The following is a 19,993-nucleotide window of genomic DNA, read 5'->3' on the forward strand; positions in this document are numbered from 1 at the left end:
GGTTGCTGAGTTTTATGGAGTTATACATGCTATGGAGGAAGCTCAAAAGATGGGACTTACTAATGTTTGGCTTGAACGTGATTCTGTCTTGGTTTGTGCTGCGTTTACTGCTAGGACTAATGTTCCGTGGATGCTTCGTAATTGATGGAATACTTGTCTTAATTTCTGTAGGTCAATCAGGTTTAGGGTTACTCATATTTTTCGTGAGGGAAATGCATGTGCTGATAAGTTGGCTAATTTAGGGTTCATTCATAGAGAATCATTTCATTGGTATAATAGACTTCCATCTAATCTGTTCTTAGAATTCTTTATGAATAGGTATAGTCTACCTATGTATCGTTTTTGTTAACATGTGGGTTTTGGTCTAGTCTCCCCATATTTTTGTATTTTCTTTCTTTTTCCTTTTTTCTAATAATACTTTTTCATGAGATGGCAGATGATTGTTGTTACTTGAGATGTCAGCCTAGCTGAGATGTCAAGTTGCATAGTGATGCCTAACATGAAAACTTTAAAAAAAAAAAAAAAGACAATGACAAAAGAGAGGCAAAGAGACATTAGAGAGGAATCCTCAACCACTTTTCCCACTAATGTTTTTCAAGAGGATGCAACACGACAGAAGAGCAAGCACCACCTCCAAGGAGGACACTTGGAGATTATGCCATGCATCAGGAGCCAAGGCATGTTTTTAGTATTGCAATACCTGCTACCACCAGGGCCTTGGAGATGAAACCCGTTTTCCTTAGTCTCATCAGTACCCATCAATTTACAACTATGGATCACGAGGATCCATATACACATTTGGCTATATTTTATGAATTAGTGGGACAATGGATTTTCAATCAGGTGATATTGAAATTGTTTATATGCACTTGTTTCCTTTTTCATTAGCAGGAAAGGCTAAAGAATGACCCAAATCACATCCAAATCAAAGCCTCACTAGCTAGAAGGGATGTAGAGTAAAAATTTCAGTAAATATTCTTTCAAATCTCTCACTGCATCAAAGAAAAGTATGAAATTTCTATGTTCAGACAAGGAGCAGATGAAGCTTTCTGTGAGACATGGGAAAGATTCAAAATTATGCTGAGAAAATGCCTAAATCATGGATTTGAAGATATTCCTCAACTAAGCATATTTCTTAATGGTCTCAGATCTGATACTAAGATGCTCCTAGATGTTACAGTTGGCATCATAATGATGGTTGTTGATGTAGAACAAGCAACAAGGATTATTGATGCATTGGCGTCAATTGATTAGCAAGCACAACATGATAAACAAGGTATTCAAAAGAAAGGGTTGTTAAAATTGAATACTTTAGATACACTTTTGGCTCAAAATAAAATTATGACATAGCAGATTGAGCAATTAACTACACAAATGGCTAAATTGCCCCAACAATTACATGTTATGCACTCGTCTCAGAGTCAGAATCAACTCATCATGTGTGATTTTTGTGGAGGTGATCATCCTAATGGTCACTGTTCTTATCAGAACAATTAATCTAAAGCTGGGAAAAATTGCATATCTCAAGTACGAAGCCAATTGTGGATCTTCGACTTGGTACTCATCCGTGACTTGCCCGATTACCAGCAGCGAGTCTCTTTTAACCAACAAACTTCGAGCGCCCAATTCCTTGGCCAACAGCATCCCAGCTACCAGTGCTTTGTACTCGGCCTGGTTATTGCTGGCCTTGAAAGAGAATCTAAGGGCCTGCTCAATCAACAGTCCATTAGGTCCCTCCAGAATGATGCTAACATCGCTACCTTTCTGATTAGAGGATCCATCTACGGAAAGGACCCACTGAAAGTCTCCAGCGTCTACCTGGGTGGCTTCTGAGGATAGCTCTACCACAAAGTCAACATATACCTGACCCTTGATAGGCACTCTGGGTTCATATTGTACGTCGAACTCAGATAGCTCGACTGCCTAGTGTACCATCCGACCTGCTACATCAAGCTTTTGGAGGACCTTGCAGATTGGAAGATCGGCTATTACGATCACAATAAGGCTATGGAAATAGTGCCAGAGTCGCCGAGCTGTAAACACTACTGCCAAGGCTGCCTTTTCAATGGCCTGATATCGTACCTCGGGCCCCTACAACACCTTGCTCACAAAGTATATTCGCCTCTAAGTCCGATCCTGTTCTTGCACAATGACCGAGTTGATTGCCCTATCTGTGACTGCAAAATAGAGACGAAGGGGAGTACCTGATAGTGGCTTACAAAGGACAGGCAGGCTGACTAGGTACTCCTTCAACTTGAGGAACGCCTCTTCACATTTGCAAGTCCATGTGAAGTGATTTCTCTTCTTCAAACACTGGAAGTAAGGGTACCCCTTATCTCCTTCTGCTGATAGGAATCGGGACAGGGCGGCAATCCGTCCAATCAGGTGTTGCACTTCCTTCATAGTGGCGGGGCTCTTCATTCCTATGATTGTTGCACACTTGTCCGTGTTCGCTTCTATCCCCCGTTCAGTGAGCAGGAATCCCAGGAACTTCCCTGCCTCTACCCCAACCACACACTTTTCTGGGTTCAATTTTAGATTGTACTTAACTATTTTAATAAATAACTCTTCCAAATCAGCGACGAGTTGATTCTTCTCTTCTGAGGTGACGACCATGTCATTCACGTATGCTTACACATTTCGCCCAATCATGTGGGCGAGAATCCTGTCCATCAACCTTTGATAGGTAGCGCCGATGTTCTTCAGCCCAAAAGGCATGAACTTATAGCAATAACTGGAGAGTTTTGTCATGAATGCGGTGTTAGAATTAATGGGATAAAAAGGAGGGGGATGAATTGTTTGTCAAAAGATTTTCGCAAAGATTGGCTAAGAATGAAGCTTTATCAATAATCACAAAAAGAGCAATCAGGGAAGCCAAACAATCAAAGCAATTAAAACTGTTTGCAGAAAAAAAAAATCGATTGAAATTTCATTTTAACTGGTTGTTTATAGCAGCAGAGGCAAAAACCACATCAAACAGTTTATAATGAGTGAGAGAAAGAGAGAGATTACACAATCAATTTATACTGGTTCACTCAACACCTGAGCTACATCCAGTCCCCAGACAATCACTGGTATTCCACTAGCAATCAATCAATCAGATTGCAAACACTCAACACCACAAAGAGGTGATCTTGACCACACAAGAACACTCACTCTCTTTGCTTTTCACACAACCACTGTCAGAACAACCTCTGACTTACAGATTTAAAAACTTACAAGTAAAGTAAGAAAAACAATTACAAAAATAAAAAAGAACAGATTACACCAGGTATTTTAGGAAATCACAGAGCTCCTAAGATCAAATCTTGAATCAATGCACAACCTCTACGAAATCTTGCAAAACTTTGAATCAAATCTCTTTTAAAAAATGTTTTCAATCTCACTTTCTGTATATTTTGAATATGTAGGGTAATCAGATTTACAGTTCTCAAATCTAGCTATTTTAGGCAGTTTTAATAATGAGCCAAAACAAATTCAAATCAATTGAAAATAGGTTTAACATGTTTTTGAAAAGTTGTTAAGAAACATGACAATCAACAGGTTGAAATGTTGTTTTAACCGGCTAAATTGGTTTTGACAGTTAGTCAACCAAGTCAAAATCAGTTTTGAAAAACCTCAAACAAGCTAGGTGTAAAACAACCAACTATACCGTGAAAAACATTTCTTTTTCAAAACAGATTGATTCAGCTTGTGCATATGACTAAGAATGATTTTTTTACAAGAATTATAGACATCCTAGAACTAATCTTCAATCAAAGTAGCACAACATCAAGCTCTCTTCACTAATTTGGTTTTATCAAAGCTTCATTTTCTACATGCGGTCTTGCTGTAATCACGGGGGTGCATGCGAATCTGATTGTACCCCGAGAACACGTCTAGAAAGCTTAGAAGTCGACAACCTGAAGCATTGTCCACCAAGGACTCAATGCTGGGCAGCGGGTATGAATCTTTGGGACAAGCTTTATTTAGGTATGTAAAGTTGACCCACATGCTCCACCTTCCATTGGCCTTCTTTACCAATACCACATTTTCTAGCCACTCAAGGTATTGGATTTCCCTTATGTGGCCAGCTCTCAAGAGCTTCTGGGTCTCTTCTTTGATGACCAAACGTCTCTCTTCATTGAACTTTTCTTCTCCTCTTTATTACTAGCCTTACTTTCTCATCCATAGTAAGTCTATGGCACAAGAAGTCAGGATCTATGCCGGGAATAGAAGATTTGTTTATTTTATTTTAATTGTAGATTTGTTTTAAATTTGTTTTTATTTTATCTTCAAATTTATTTTGAATTTATTTTCTTTTATTTGTTTTTTATTTTTTTAAAGAAAAAAAAATACTCTGTTTCTTTTCCCACTAACAATATTTTTCAGGTGGAAAGTAACATGGTAGAAGAACAAGCACCACCTCCTAGGAGGACACTAGAGATTATGTCATGTACCAAGGGCCAATTAATTTTTCTAGTATTGCAATACCTACTACCGCCAAGGCCTTGGAAATAAAACCCTTTTTTCTCACTCTGATCAGTGCCTATCAATTCACAGCAATGGATCATAAGGATCCATATTCACATTTGTCTACATTTTAAGAACTGATGGGAACAATGGGCTTTCAATCAGGTGATATTGAAAATATTTATATGCGCTTGTTTCTTTTTTTATTGGCAGGAAAAGCTAAGGAATGGCTCAAATCAATTCCAAATAAGAGCCTCACTAGCTGGGAGGATGTAGAGGAAAAATTTCTGCACAGATTTTTTCCAATCTCTCTCTACATCAAACCAAAGATTGAAATCTCTATGTTCAGACAAGGAGCAGATAAATCTTTATGTGAGACATGGGAGAGATTCAAAATCATGCTTAGAAAATGACCAAATCATGGGTTTAAACATATTTGTCGACTGAGCATATTTCTTAGTGGTCTCAGATCTGATACATAGATGCTCCTAGATGTTGTAACTAGCGACACAATCATGGTTCTCAATGTAGAACAAGTGACAAGGATTATTGATGCATTGGCATCAACTGATTATCAAGCCCAACATGACAGACAACGTATTCAGAAGAAAAGGTTGTTAGAAGATGCACTCTTGGCTCAAAATAAAATTATGACACAGTAGATTGAGTAACTAACCGCACAAATGGCTAAATTTCCCCAAAATTACATGTTGTTCATTCATCTCAAAGCCAGATTCAATCAATCAGGTGTGATTTTTGTGAAGGTGATCATCCTAATGGTCATTGTACTTATCATAACAATTCACTTGAAGTTGAGGATCCATCCATGTCTGAAAGAATGAGTGAAGTTGAAGACGCCCTGGCAAAGCTTGTGGTCCGACAAGAAAATAATATGGCAACGATTAGGAATATGGAGATTCAGATGGGACAATTGGCCAAACAAATTGCAGAGAGTCAAAGTGGCTAGTTTTTCAGTCAACAGCAAAACCAATCCAAAAAAGCATTGCAATAATGTAGTGACTGAAAAAGAAGAAAAAGATGAGACGAAGGGGAAGAGAGATGAGAAAGAGGGAGAAAAGAAAAGAAGTGAGGAGGAAAAATTAAAGAAAAAAAGTGAATATAAGGAGAGAGGTGTTCTTCAAAAAGATTTATCATATCCTCATGCTCCTTCAAAGAACAAGATGGAAAGAATTTTTTTTTACAATTTGCTCCCCAGAAATTATTTTGCAGGAAATCTGAAGCATGATTCAACATTTGAAAGATTTCGAAAGAATAGGAGCTATATTGAAGAGAGAAATATAGAGTTGTAGGATAGATACAATGCCATTATTAAAAAAAGGCTTACCTAAAAAATCTAAGGACCCAGGAAGTTTTAATATTCCCGTGTCAATAGGTGCTTTATTTGTGGACAATGCCTTATTGGGTTTGGGGTCAAGCATAAATCTAATTCCTTTGGAAATGATGAAGAAAATAGAAGATTTGAAGATTAAAACCACCAAGATGACCTTATGGTTGGTTGATAGAGTAACCAAATATCCTTATGGTGTGGTTGAAGATGTTCTTGTGAAGGTGGATAAGTTCACATTCCCTTTGGATTTTGTTATAATGGACACAAAAGAAGATGAGGAGGTTCCCTTGATACTTGGCAGACCCTTTATGAAGACTGCTAGAATCATAGTTGATGTTGACAAAGGAGAACATCAACTTAGAGCTCAAAATGAGGAGGTAACTTTTAATCTTTTTTATGGTCTAAAAAATTTTAATGCAGGGGAAGAATTTGTACAAAAGGATGTAACAAAGGGAGTTGTCCACCTTGAAATAAATAGGCGTCAAGCTAGATGACGTTAAACAAGCGCTGGGAGGCAACCCAGTCCACATTTTAGTTTTATGTTATTTTGTTATCTTTGTTTTGATTTTACCATTCAAAAATCATGTTTTCTTGTAGGGATTATTGCCCAGGCGATTAAGTGAGGTGGATTATGAAAAAAAGGGTGGTCTTTGGAGTCATCTCGCTTGAGCGAGTTTGACAACTTAATTTTTCAGTTTTATGTAGGGAATCTCGCTCAAACGAGTTTTACGTTGAAAAAATTGAGTTTCTTTCAGGGAATCTTGCTGAAACGAGTAAAATTTCTACAAAAAAAAAAAAGAATTCTTCTTTCCTTTCTAAAAGGTAAGGCACTCCCTATATGCCCAATCAGTTTGCAGGTTATGTATTTTGACTTGGGGACAAGTTCTATTATTCAGGGGGGGCAGATCCAGCAAATGAAGTAAGACTATAGAAGAAGATTTTAACAAAGAGCTGGATGACTTTTTAGGAAGAGAGGATTGAGCAAAAATATGGTTTTATCTTTCTAACTCTTTTCTTTTTAGTTATTTGAATTTGGTTTTATTTTTCTATTTATGTTTTTTATTTATTTTAGTTTTCAGTTATTTTGTTTTTTGTTTATTTGCTTAGTTTGTTTTATTTGCTTGTTTTATATTTTGAATAAATTTGTTGTTTTTGCTATTTTGTTAGTTTTATGTCTTGAATTATTTTTCTTGAATAAATTTAAGTTTTAATTTGTTTGTTTTCTAGTTTATTTTTCTCAAATAAAAAAGAACTAAAATGTTAATTTTGAATTGTGGAAAAAAAAAATTGTGTTTAAATATTAAACAGTGAGATGTATTAGACATAGGTTAGAAAATAAAATATGATTGTATCCCTATTCAAATTTAGTTGAAATTGTGATACATGAAAATTTAATAGAATGATTGATTAGAACAGATAATGACAAAACAAAAAGGAATGAGACTAATTAAACCAAGTGAGTGTGTGAACCTTAAACAATTTTGAGAGTTTTACTGATGAATTAACAGTTGTGGTTGCTTAATTTTTATATTTTTGTTACATCCTAAAAGAGCATGAGATGATTGAGGCATTGGTGTTAATTAAGAAACTAGGGCCAAATAGCTTACCTTTATCTTATTAGAATTTATTGTATATATATATATATATATATATGTATGTATGTACCGGCCAGGTCATCGGGTGTGATGACGTGTCTAGCACGTGACCACGTGAGGCGGGTTTAGCAGAGCACGTGGCTAAAGAAGGGTGAGTGGTTCAGAAGCTAGTGTAGTCCTCGTTTGTGGAAGCGGCGTGCTACAACGTACATGATCGGATGTCGCCTAGATCGTATAACGTCGACATGTTGACGATGGGAGATCAGGTGGTCTGACGCTGCCGCGAGGAGCACATCGCCGGATCTCCCAGTAAGCTCAGTTGAAGCTGATGAAGGCTCAGAAGTGTAAGTTCAAGTGTACAATTCCAGTGAGGCGATTGTTGCGCCAGCATAAGGCGTGAAGGGCGTGTGGGTTGAAAGGGACAAGATTCCCAGAGTGGACATTCGTTGGTAACAAGGTCTCCTCAGCCCAAGAACATTCATGGCGCAGTGATAAGAAGGGCGCCACCTTGCCTGGTCAAGTGGTGTTCTAAGGCACATTGCGTGTTAGCTTGCTCCATGAGTAGATGACTTAGCTGCACGGCTGGTTACTACACAGAAATAACGTTCAAGTTGCCCCAACCCAGATGACGACACGTGTAGGGTTGGATGCTATCTGTTACTCAACCCAGATGATGACACGTGCAGGGTTGGGTGCAATAGAGAAGTGACGCTCGAGTTAACCTAGCTCAGATGATGACACGTGTAGGGATGGGCGTTACCTGCTATCCCAACCCAGATGGCGACATGTGCAAGGTTGGATGTGAGCCACGCGTCCAAAAGCATAACGGCCTGGAGAGAGAAGAAACCTAGCTATAAAGGTAAACTTAACAGAATCTGCAGAGGTATGCTTTCATTACGGCTCATTCTGCTAGGGTTGTGTGCCTTTAGTACGGTTCTACAGAGCATATTTTCTCTGAGTTTTGGGTGTTCTTGTTACTGACTTGAGCGTCGGAGCGCCACCGGCCGCAGAGGTGCCACCTTGTGTTTTCAGGTTCCTTGTGGAAGCTTTTGTGGTGTGGACTTAAAGGGCACGTGGAGTCAAGCTGGTGAGGAGGTTTGTGACGAGGCAACGCTTTGGCGCTAAGTCAACCGGCAGGATCAATATATATATATATATATATATCCCTTTGAAGCTAAGAATTTTTTGTTATTATTGCACCCTAAACCTTTGATGATATATTTTTATACCCTTTGGCATGTCTAAGGAAGGAGGACATAGATGCAATATACATATACAAGGGAATTGTTGGTTCTAATTGTCAAACTTCAAAAAGTAGAAAATAGGAAGAATCTATTCCTATTGATGAAAAAAAAAAATATTCTCAAAGAAAAAAAAAGAAAAATTCATGTTGAAAATCATGAATAAGTGAAAAATACAATAAATTAAGGAAAAGTGTGAATTCAAAAGAAAATTGTGATTAGATAACATATATGTTCTCGATAATTGGATTGTAGGTATGTTCTTCTCCTTTAAGATGTGCATTTTTTTTATCTGAAAAACAATACTTTTTGGAAGCCCAACCTCATTAAAATCCTAGAAAAGACCTAAAAATTCATGTTTCTAATATGTTTGTGATAGGAAGATGAAATGAAAAGCAACTGTGATTAGTTATGATTCAATGAAAATAGAGAGAAACACTTACCAGTGAGCATATTTGAAGAAATTTCTTGATAAATTGTCATTTATTAGTTTTTATTTGATCCTGAAAGTTTATTGTGTTTATATTTTTCTATATTTGAATTTGGAAGCATCATAAGTTTCTAATTTGATCTATTGTTTAGTGAATTAAGTTGTTTGATATTTAAATTCAAATGTATTCATTTACTTTCCTTGAGGAAAAGCAATATTCTAAGTTAGGGAGAGTGATAAGTGCCTAATTTCAGTAATATTTCATATTAAAATATAGACACTTATGAGTATTAATTGTTAAACTATATATAAAATAATCCCTAATTTATGAATTTATACCTTTATACATATTTTATTATCTTTATTTGAACAAGAGCATTTTATTCCCAAATTTGGTGTTAATTCTAGGTTTTTAGGGAAGAATGGAGATGACTGGGCTAAAGAAAATAAGATAAGCTAAAAGGAGAAAGCTGGAAGGCATGGAACACACAAAAATAGCTAAAATGTCAAACTCAGCAGCTTATTAATCATTCCAATCATAACAAACTCCAACAAACTTTATTATTCTATTTCTATTTAGTGAATCTTTTACTTGATTATTCAACTATTCCTTGTGGGTTCGATATCCGTCCTTAGGGACAAATTATTACTTTTGACAACATGGTGCACTTGTCGTAGAAAAGTCATCATGGTTCTGCTGCATGAGGTTGATTTTCTAATATTTTTGCTCAAGTGGATAATTTTCGCTGAAGCAAAAATAGAATAGAGATCCAAAATTTGTTTTCGACCCTATTTTCACTCAAGTGAATGATTTTTTGTTCAAGTAAAAATAGACTTTCAACTCAACCTTACTTCTCAGCTAGATTTTCAATTAAACAAAGAAATTTTCACTCAAGCGATTTTTTTTTCTTGTCTCATTAATGGATTGTATGGGAATGTTTATTATAAATGCAAAATGAATATTAATTTGTATATTTAATTGATTGTGACTTTGTTTAAATGATGTATGTTTTATGGAAATAGTTTTTAAGAGTGATAAAAATTGTATGAATTTAGGGTTATAAATATGGGATGATATGTGAATCATTGTTTGTTTTGTGTATTATGTATTGATACCTACGTTGTAAGAGAGATATCCTTGCACACATTGACATTTGTGGATATGCGACTTGATTTGTATTAAACTTACATTAATCCTTTACTCTTGGGTTCACTTGTTAATTTAAGTCTTGGATTGGATTAGATGTTAGGCTTTGGTATGATGTACTTAATATGAGTCTTCTAGAATGCGTTAGTTGATACTTCGCTTATTGAATATCTCTTATGTATAGATCTATGTATGGTCTTTATAGCTTTTGTATGTTGGTGTTTATGGAATTGAATTGAATTTTTGTTTGTTTACCAATTACAATGTTTCCATTATATTCATTGAAAATTGATTTCAATAGCTTACCCTTGTATGTGTTGTTTGTACACGAGCAAATATAGGTACAACTGCAGGAACAACATCTCGAAGAGATTAGAGCTTTAATTGTATCTATATTTTTTAAAAGTTTGTATTTACACACATATATACTTCGATATGTTTAATTTACGTTTTGAAAAACTGTATGCTTTATACAAGCTCTATGTTGGATTTATAGTAAAGTATATAATTGTGAGGGTATTACATCATGCATATTAAATAATCTTTAACTCTTATCGAGATTTGATTATTAAAATTATATCATAAAATTCTCCATATAAAATATAGTAAGAGAAAAAAAGACTTACTAAAATGAAGTTATATATTGGTTTTCTTATTTGACATTAAGATATGTGTTATACATGAAGATTAACCTCAACAAATTTAATTGTTTTATTTTTTTATAATATAATGTATTATTGATATGTCATTTACAATATGTATGTAATACCCTTAAAATATTATAAAATTCACAAATCCATATACATTCAACCAAAATAAACATAAACTACTGATCCTGTCGGTTAACCTGAGTGCAAGAGTCTTGCCACGTCAAAGGTCTCTCCTCTTGATCAGCTTCGCACCACGTTAGCCTTTGCTCCTCACGCCCTAATTCCTCGCAAGAACCTAAAGAAAACAAAGTGGCGCCGCTGCGGCCGATCGCGCTCCGACGCTCAAGTCAGTGACGGAATCACCAAAAACTCAGAGAGAATATCTCAACTCAAGGAACCCTGCGCAGTGAATCTTAGTGTACTAGAAAGTATTCTGAAAGCGTACCTCAAAAGTCTGTTAAGTGTTCCTTATATACCTGAGCACTTTCTCTCTCCTGACGGTTACACCTCTGGACACGTGGCTCGCATCCAGCTGTACACGTGTCACCATCTGGAGCTCCCTCCACTTGAGCGTCACCTCTACTCTTCAAGCCATTCGACTAAGTTACCCATACGAGGAGTAACTTGGTGCACAGCTTACCTTGGAGCGCGACCCCTTAAGTGGCGAGTACGGGGTGTCACCCTGCACACCTTCTCTGTGGTCTCGCCTGCCGCTATCACGATCTGCTTCACTTGCACATCATGCATGCTCTGGGAAACGGTTCCCTTGCCTCGACCTCTGGCTAGGGAATGATCATCTGATAACCTCATCCTCCACTGCTGCGTGATAAGCATATCATTGGCGCCTTCTTCGTACTTGTACCCCTTGAAAGCCTTAGGCAAGCTTTCCTGATCTTTCGGCGATGTGCCCCTCTCGGCGGTCTCTAACCACCTGATCTCCTAGTACTCATATATGGCGACTATGGCACAACTCTGGCGACCGCCAATTACACACACTAGAGATCGGAGAGCGCCAAATCAACGATTGGCGACTACACAGACTTCCCGATGTACTTCCCTTCTGTCAGCCAGGTGTCCCGTTTGACACGCCTATATTATCGCTTGTTGCCACGTCATCACTTCTGATTACCTGATCGGTACACAAGCCCCCCAGTCTTAAGCTGAGACTTTGACCAGCGAAAAGACTAAGAAGTCAAATCATGATCAATCTACGTGGCGCTTGTACGGATCTCCGTACGTTCGTACCCTTTGCCTCTCTGACGCTCCACCAACCCCCTCTTTAATCAAACGACACGTGGCTTCATCAACGGTCGTTTTTAATCGTCGTTTGCGCTTCCTACAACGTTTGAAAACCCTTAAACCCTTCGCTATTCACTGTTTCATCATCTTTCTTCATCCTCAAGCATTTCAAACATTTTCTCTGCGAACCACAAAACTTCTCGTCTCTCTCAATCTTCAACTTTCTTCAGCGTTCATCCGATCATAAAAAGGTAACCCTTTTACTCCTCCTATTGATACTTACTGCATTTGAATCGGTTTGCATCATCCATTAACTGTCTGAAGCATACGTTGTGGGTTGTATCTCTTTTTCTCGTAACCTAAGGTTTCGTCCTTGACAACATCTATCCCAGCGAACCCTTGTTCGTTCGTTCTATCTTCTTCGTCCTCAATCGAGTCTTTCTCTGCTATCCTCATTTCATCCCTTTTCTTTCCTTTGCAGTTCCTACGATGGCTCACACAAAGTCCACCGCTAATCCTCCTTCTTCATCGCGAAAACCTCCACCCAAAACTTGTAGGGTTGTCCCTGGGACAAATCCTCCATCAACACGCAACCCCTCACGAGCCTCTGGTGCTCCCTCCACACAGGCTGAGAGGCCTGCTCTTCTCATGCCAACCCTACCCAGGCAACTCCACCACTCGCCGGAGGAGCCTCCCTTCCTCCGCAAGACTATAAAGAGCTTTATCCTTGGGCCACCCCAACTCTGTTGAAAGAGACCTCCTCAATAAATACTGAGTTGGGCGTGCACCGACTGAGGAAAGGAGATCACCCCGACCTTTCATTTCACAAGGAGCATGATAGCAAAGTGACCGTGCTGCCTTGCCTCTCGGGAGAACCGATCTGCGCGGACGATAAGGGGAACAACGGCGAGTTGTTCTGCTTCATCTACGCTACATTGTTCAAGAAAGTGAAGCTTAGGCTTCCTTTTACTCGTTTCGAGAGAGAGTTACTGACCGAGCTCAACATCGCCCCTGCCCAGCTTCATCCCAACAGCTGGGCGTTCGTAAGGGCGTTCCAAATCCTCTGTGCGCACTTGTTGCTGCCAGCCTCAGTCGATGTCTTCCTCTTCCTTTTTTAGGCAAAGAATCCCGGAGATCGCCCCTGGGTCAGCTTGAACGGGATTGCTGGGAGATCAATCTTCTCAATCTTCCAGCAATCTTATAAAGACTGGAAAGGGAAGTTCGTGAAGGTGTGCTAGAACGATCAAGACCCCTCGCTGCTTGACGGCTTCCCCCTGTATTGGGTAAACAAGGGGAACAAGGACTCCAAGGACAGCTTCAGGAGACCAAGAAGTCCTGACAACATAGGGGAGTTAGAAAAAGATCTTTGTCTCTTCTGGAAGAGTGTGGCTGCTGCCAACATCACCTTCCCTACTGCCTCAATAATTCCCTTCGAGTTCTTCGAGAGCCAACTCGAAATACACATAGGTTAGCCCCTACTCCAGTACCAAGACTCTTGCTTCGTGTTAAACTGACTTAGCATTTTTACCCTTCTGTATAGGCCTTGATCATTAATCCATGTGCTGCTTGTGTTATCTCTGTATAAATATACTTGTATGTTCTGCTTCTGTTTTGGTTGCTCATCTATCCTTTACCTTGTGCAGATAACATGTTGGGAAAAGGGAAACTGGCGGAATTGAGGGCGATCACCCGATCCCACAAGCTCGCGGCGGGCTCCCAAGCTGTGCCCAACCCGGTGGCTGCGATCGCCGCTACCCAAGGCAAAACTCCTCCCCGAGGTCCAACTTCTTCTGGGGTACTACCCGCCCCAGAAAGGAAAAAACTAATCTTGAGGAGACCCAAAAGGAAAACTCCTCAGGTGGTGCAAGAGGAAGAAGATGATGATGAAGACACCGAGGATGGCCTCGTCGCTAAGAGGAAAAGGGTGGCCACCTCTTCACCACCTGCACTCCAAACACCAACACCGCCCTCACCTCCAGCTCTACTACAACCAGTCCAAGCAACACCCCTGGCCGTCGCACCCCAAGTGGTTGAAAGTAGCGGCCCTAACTATGTAGAGAACCCTCTGAGCGCCTCAACACCGTTCGTATCTGTCGGAGAGGATCCTCCTTCGACCACATCCATCGTTGGGGTCGCATTAGGAGAAGATGAGGGCGCTCAGGTTTCGCCAATCCTCATAACAAAATCTCCGACCTCACCACCACGCCTAGAAACCCCCCTTGCTTTACAAGCTCAAGAGGGTGGTGGTAAAAGCCAACATCAAACTCCACCAGCGCCTCAAGCATCAGCCTCAAGCCTCCCAGCTTCCTTCGAAGAGACCTTGAGGCCCTTCACAGCCCAACTGAAGGCTATGGCGGAAGATCTTCCCCTGCTTGTATCAAGAGTTGTGAAGGACTCACTCAAGAAGCTCCAAGAGGAGAACTCCGCGCTCAAGGAGTCAAACCTTATGATAAGGGCGGAGGCTGAAAAACTTTCTTGCAATCTGATGATGGTGGAGATCGAACATTCAAGACTGGAGGACGTCATGGATGCCGAGCTAAGGAACTCACGCAAGGAAGCCTTCGATCTGCGCCAAAAACTGCACACCCAGCTTCAAGAGAAAATCGACCTGGAGAGCAAATTAGTTCCATACAGGGTCAAGGTTGCGGATATGGAGGCTGCACGAAAAGCTGAAGCTTCCCTGGTGGAAAAACTTGAGAAAAGGTCGGTAGATAGAGAGGTCCTCCTGGGGAAGGTCAAGAATGAAAGGGACAAGGCTCTCGCCGAGCTCGCCGATACTCGCGAGGAGACCAAAAAGATCGCTGCAGAGCTGGCCCAAACTCGGGACGAGAGCAAAAAAGCTGCTGAAGAACTTGCTCGATCTCATGAGGAGAAAGAAGGTCTGAAGAAGCAAACTCATGAGCTCGAGCAGAGCGCTTCTCAAGTCCTCTCCGCCGGGTTCGACGCCGCTCTGGAGCAAGTAGCATGCCAATACCCTGAGCTTGACCTTTCCATGGTGTCGATCTGCAACGAAGTGGTGGATGGGAAGATTGTACCCTCCGAAGACTAACTGCCTCTCCCCATCACCTCTTCTTTGAAACTTGTCGTTCATATTTTGTTTGTAATAGCTATTTGTGTATAGACTTGTTTTGACGTTGCTTTATATAATTTTCATTTCCTAAATATCGTCTTTCTTCTTACCTTGCATGTTTTTGCCTCTATTTGCTGTGGGGTTAACTAGTGTAACCGGTGAAACTCACTCAACTGCATTAACTTAGCAATACTCGGGCTCAACCCTTCATACACTGCTTTTAACTTGAGTAAACTGTTAATCTTATAACAATTTATCAAACTGTTAACTCTAAGTAAACTTGAGCAACTATTAACTCTTTAAGCGATGATATTTAACACAACTTGTGAACTTTAAGGCAACAAACCTTAGCATAAATCACTTACAAGGCAGCAGGTTTTAACTCAAACTAGTATTAAAATACAGTTTACCTGATCTGCCAAGCGAGGTGACCTCTTACTCCTGTCATCGCCTAGAACTGATCGTCGTACAGCCCACTCGCTATCTCAACCTTCACGCCGTAGGGCTCTGGCGATGCAGTCTTTCTTACTTTCATAACTTGATCATTGTGCCCTCATCTGGGGTAGAGGCGCCTTTCGGATCCTTCTCTACCTCCCTGAGTTTTAGAACAATGATCTGAACTTTTTTAAGTCGAGAGGGATTTTACCTACCTTCGCACTGCTTGCAAGCGTGGAAGCTTTATCTGGTCTTACTGGGCCAATATCGATGTTTCACTTAAAGGGGGAAAGGCGTTTTCCATCAACCTTCCCTTCCCGCCGTTTAAGGTCTCGAACACCTCTGACTTTTCAATTCATCTTGCCTGAACTCACTCCGAGGTGAGAAGGACTTTTTCTGGTGCCCCAGTTTGCCCAGGGTGTACATCTCCTCCCCCTTGGATGCATTGAGGACTTTTAATCTTGCCTCAGTCTGCTTATGCAAAGAGGTCTTTCGATCTGTTCTTGCTTGCACTCGCTTAAAGGCGAGGAGGACTTTCTCGCCTGCACTCGCTCGAGGGCGAGGAGGACTTCCTCTGTTCTCGCCTGCACTCGCTCAAGGGCGAGGAGGACTTCCTCTGTTCTCGCCTGCACTCGCTCAAGGGCGAGGAGGACTTCTTTTGTTCTTGCTTGCACTTGCTCAAGGGCGAGGAGGACTTCTTCTGTTCTCACCTACACTCGCTCAAGGCGAGGAGGACTTCTTCTGTTCTTGCCTGCACTCGCTCAAGGGCGAGGAGGACTTCTTCTGTTGCCTCAAGACACACGAGAGCGTTGAGGTCTTTAATCATCACTGGTGCCTCCGATCGCCGAAAAACGATGAGGTCTTTTAAACTTTTAACTGATGCCGCCAATCGCCGAAAAACGATGGGGACTTTAAAACTTTTAACTGATGCCGCAAATCGCCTAAAAACGATGGGGACTTTAAATATTTTAACTAGAAAGCATGCAATATAGAAACTTTAAGCTTGAAAACTCTTCTTTATTGGGTGGCCTCATTAAAAACCCTCCTTAGGGAAAAAAGAGTGCCCCCTTGAAACTGTTTTAACAGAAAGCATGTAAATTTCTTCATGTTCGTTTTTACTTACACAGCTTTAACTGTAATATAATTTGAGATGTGTGGCGTTCCAGGTGCGAGGAATCGCCCCTCCTTCTAACGTCTCTAAGCGGTAGGCGCCGTTCCTGCGCACCTCGGTTATTCTGAACGGTCCCGTCCACTTAGGCGATAATTTGTTCTCCATCTCGTACTGATGGGCCTTCCTCATCACCAGGTCGCCTCCTCTAAACTGCCTTGGCATTACCTTAGAGTTATACCTTCGCTCAATCCTCCTTTTTACTGCCTCGGCCTTTACTCTTGCCTCCTCCCTGACCTCATCCAGTAAATCCAGATTCATTCTTCTTTCTTTGTTCGAGTCTTCCGCCACAAAGTTCTGGAATCTCGGCGAGCTTTCCTGGATTTCAACTGAAATCATCGCATCACATCATAAACCAGCTAAACGGGGTCTCGTGGGTTCCTGACTGTTCAGTGGTATGGTACGCCCAAACTATGTGGGGTACCTCTTCAGCCCACGATCCCTTAGCTTTCTCGAGCCTTCTCTTTAAACCTCTTAGCAACACCCGATTGGCAGACTCCACTTGGCCATTCGTTTGTGGGTGCTCAACGGATGCAAACACCTGTTGTATTCCCACCTCTTCGCACAGCTTCTTCAACAGGTGACTTGCAAACTGAGTCCCATTGTCCGACACCAGGCGTTTAGGCACACCAAACCGGCACACGAGGTTCTTCCACACAAAGCCTTCGATCTTATGTGCGGTGATCTGGGCTACTGGCTCCGCTTTGATCCACTTGGTGAAGTATTCAATCACCACTACCAAGTACTTCATCTACCTGACCGCTAATGGGAAGGGTCCCAGAATGTCAATTCCCCAAGTGTGAAACGACCAGGGGCTATAAATTGACTTCAGCTCTTCTGGGGGTGCCTTGTGCCAATCGGCGTGCTGTTGACATTGCTTGCAACATTGAGCATACTTCTTGCAGTCCTCCCTCATCGTTGGCCAGTAATAACCTGCACGGAGAGCTCTTGCAGCCAGAGCTCGACCCCCGATGTGACTCCCACATATACCTTCATGGAGCTCGGCCATAATTCTTATACATTTTTCTCCGTGCACACATTCTAGGAGTGGGTGCGTAAACCCAAACCTGTACAGCTCGTCGTCGATCAAGGTGAACTTGCTAGAGTTCTTCTTTATCTTCCTAGCCTCCGTCGGATCCAGCGGGAGAACGCCATCTGCTAGGCAACGTTGGTATTGCGTTATCCATGTGTCTGGCTTATGCGTAGCGCAGACCTGTGCCATGTTCACCCTCTCCCCTCGACATGCTCTTATTCTCGGCAATCTCAAGGTCTCCTAGGTCAAGGACCTATGACTCCTCGCCTCTTTCTCCGTCGACTTACTTATCTGAAGAACCTGGTGGTCTGGGCGTCTTCAGAGTTTCTTCAATAACTGTCCTCTGCCTACCCCCCTTGCCTGAACTGGCGAGCTTGGCTAGCAAGTCAGCTCGGGCATTTTGCTCACTGGGTACATGCACCACCTCAAACGAGGCAAAGGAACCTTTCAACTCCTGCACATACTCCAAGTAAGCCGCCATTTGTGGATCCTTGGCCTGGAACTCGCCTGTTACTTGTCCCGTGACCAACAATGAGTCACTCTTGGCCATCAACACCCTAGCTCCCATCTCCTTAGCCAGCAAGATACCTGCGATCAACGCCTCATATTCTGCTTGATTGTTGCTAGCTTTAAAGGCAGACCTCAGGGACTGTTCTATCAGCACGCCGTTGGGCCCTTCTAGAATGACTCCAGCACTGCTGCCCTGCTGGTTAGACGATCCGTCCACCGAAAGTACCCAACGAAAATCGTCCCCCTCAACTCGTGTTGCTTCTGACGAGAGCTCGACCACAAAATCAGCGAAAATCTGCCCCTTGATCGGTCCTCGGGGTTCGTATTTGATGTCGAACTCTGACAGCTCCACTGCCCACTTCACCATCCTCCCAGCTACATCAGGCTTTTTAAAGACTTTCTGGATAGGCAAGTCGGTCATCACCAGCACCGTAAAGCTTTGAAAATAGTGGCGCAACCTCCTCGCCGAGAATACAACTGCCAGGGCAGCTTTCTCCAAGGCCTGATACCTTACTTCTGGGGCTTGTAACACCTTGCTAACGAAGTAGATAGGTTTCTGAGTTTGATCCTGATCTTGGGCGAGCACCGCACTCACCGCCCTCTCAGTTACAGCAAAATACAACCTGAGAGGTGTTCCTACCAAAGGCTTGCACAAAACCGGCGGGCTCGCCAGGTACTCTTTAAGCTTCACGAAAGCTTCTTCGCATTTCTTCGACCAGACAAACTTATTGTTTCGCCTTAAGCATTGGAAATACGGATGGCCTTTCTCTCCACTAGCTGACACAAAACGAGATAGGGCGGCCATCCGACCTGTAAGCTGCTGCACCTCCTTCACGGTAGCCGGGCTTCTCATCGCCAAGATGGCAGCACACTTATCAGGATTTGCTTCAATCCCCCTTTCAGTTAAGAGGAAACCCAAGAACTTCCCTGCCTCTACGCCAAAAATGCACTTCTCGGGGTTTAGCTTTAATTTGTACTTGGCGATCGTGGTAAATAGCTCCTCCAGATCTGAGATGTGCTTGCTTTTTTCTAACGAAGTCACGACCATATCATCTACGTACGCTTGCACATTCCTTCCCACCATCGGTGCAAGTACCTTGTCCATCAACCTTTGGTACGTGGCCCCTGCGTTTTTCAGCCCGAAGGGAATCACTTTGTAGCAGTAGCACGATCTCTCAGTCATGAAGGCGGTCTTCTCTTCATCCATAGGATGCATCTTAATCTGGTTGTACCCAGAGAAGGCATCGAGGAAGCTCAACAACTTGCACCCTGCTGCACTGTCGACCAGGGCGTCCATACTTGGCAAAGGGTATGAATCCTTTGGGCAAACCTTGTTTAGATCCGTGAAGTCGTCGCACATGCGCCACTTCCCGTTACTCTTCCTCACCAGCACGACATTGGCCAACCATTCAGGGTACTGGACTTCCCTGATATGACCCGCGGCGAGGAGCTTCTGCGTTTCGTCCCTAATCGCTTGTCTTCTCTCCTCATTAAACTTTCTTCTTCTCTGTCGCACTGGTCTGATCTGTGTGTCCATTGCTAGGTGGTGACACAAGAAATCGGGGTCGATTCCCGGCATGTCTGAAGCAAACCATGCAAAAGCATCCAGATGCCTTTCTATCACCTTGGCGATCTGGTCTTGCATCTCACCTTCCAAAGATCTTCCCAACTTGAA

The 19,993-nt window shown here is 41.8% G+C and overlaps 1 protein-coding gene and 2 pseudogenes across 1 annotated transcript; 1 reads left to right on the forward strand and 2 right to left on the reverse strand.

Moving 5' to 3' along the window:
* Nucleotides 1-999: 999 nt before the first annotated feature.
* LOC137819901 (small nucleolar RNA R71) lies at nucleotides 1,000-1,106 on the reverse strand (annotated as a pseudogene).
* Nucleotides 1,107-4,773: 3,667 nt separating this feature from the next.
* Nucleotides 4,774-4,879, reverse strand: LOC137819904 (small nucleolar RNA R71; annotated as a pseudogene).
* An 893-nt stretch (nucleotides 4,880-5,772) lies between these two features.
* On the forward strand, nucleotides 5,773-6,247 carry LOC150024235 (uncharacterized). The gene is made up of 2 exons (XM_090296068.1): nucleotides 5,773-6,177; nucleotides 6,221-6,247. Exons 1-2 carry the CDS (start codon nucleotides 5,773-5,775, stop codon nucleotides 6,245-6,247), a joined length of 432 nt encoding a protein of 143 aa, XP_090152194.1.
* The last annotated feature ends 13,746 nt before the right edge of the window (nucleotides 6,248-19,993 follow it).

This window comes from Phaseolus vulgaris, chromosome 10, assembly GCF_051622355.1.
Source record: "Phaseolus vulgaris cultivar YP4 chromosome 10, ASM5162235v1, whole genome shotgun sequence".
NCBI lineage: Eukaryota > Viridiplantae > Streptophyta > Magnoliopsida > Fabales > Fabaceae > Phaseolus > Phaseolus vulgaris.

What these genes read in the sequence shown, in the direction of transcription:
- LOC150024235 (XM_090296068.1), top strand. Translation starts at nt 5,773, where the DNA reads ATGCCATTATTAAAAAAAGGCTTACCTAAAAAATCTAAGGACCCAGGA. An exon ending in TTAGAGCTCAAAATGAGGAG is followed by an intron (nt 6,178 to 6,220) that starts GTAACTTTTAAT and finishes ATTTTAATGCAG; the next exon opens with GGGAAGAATTTGTACAAAAG.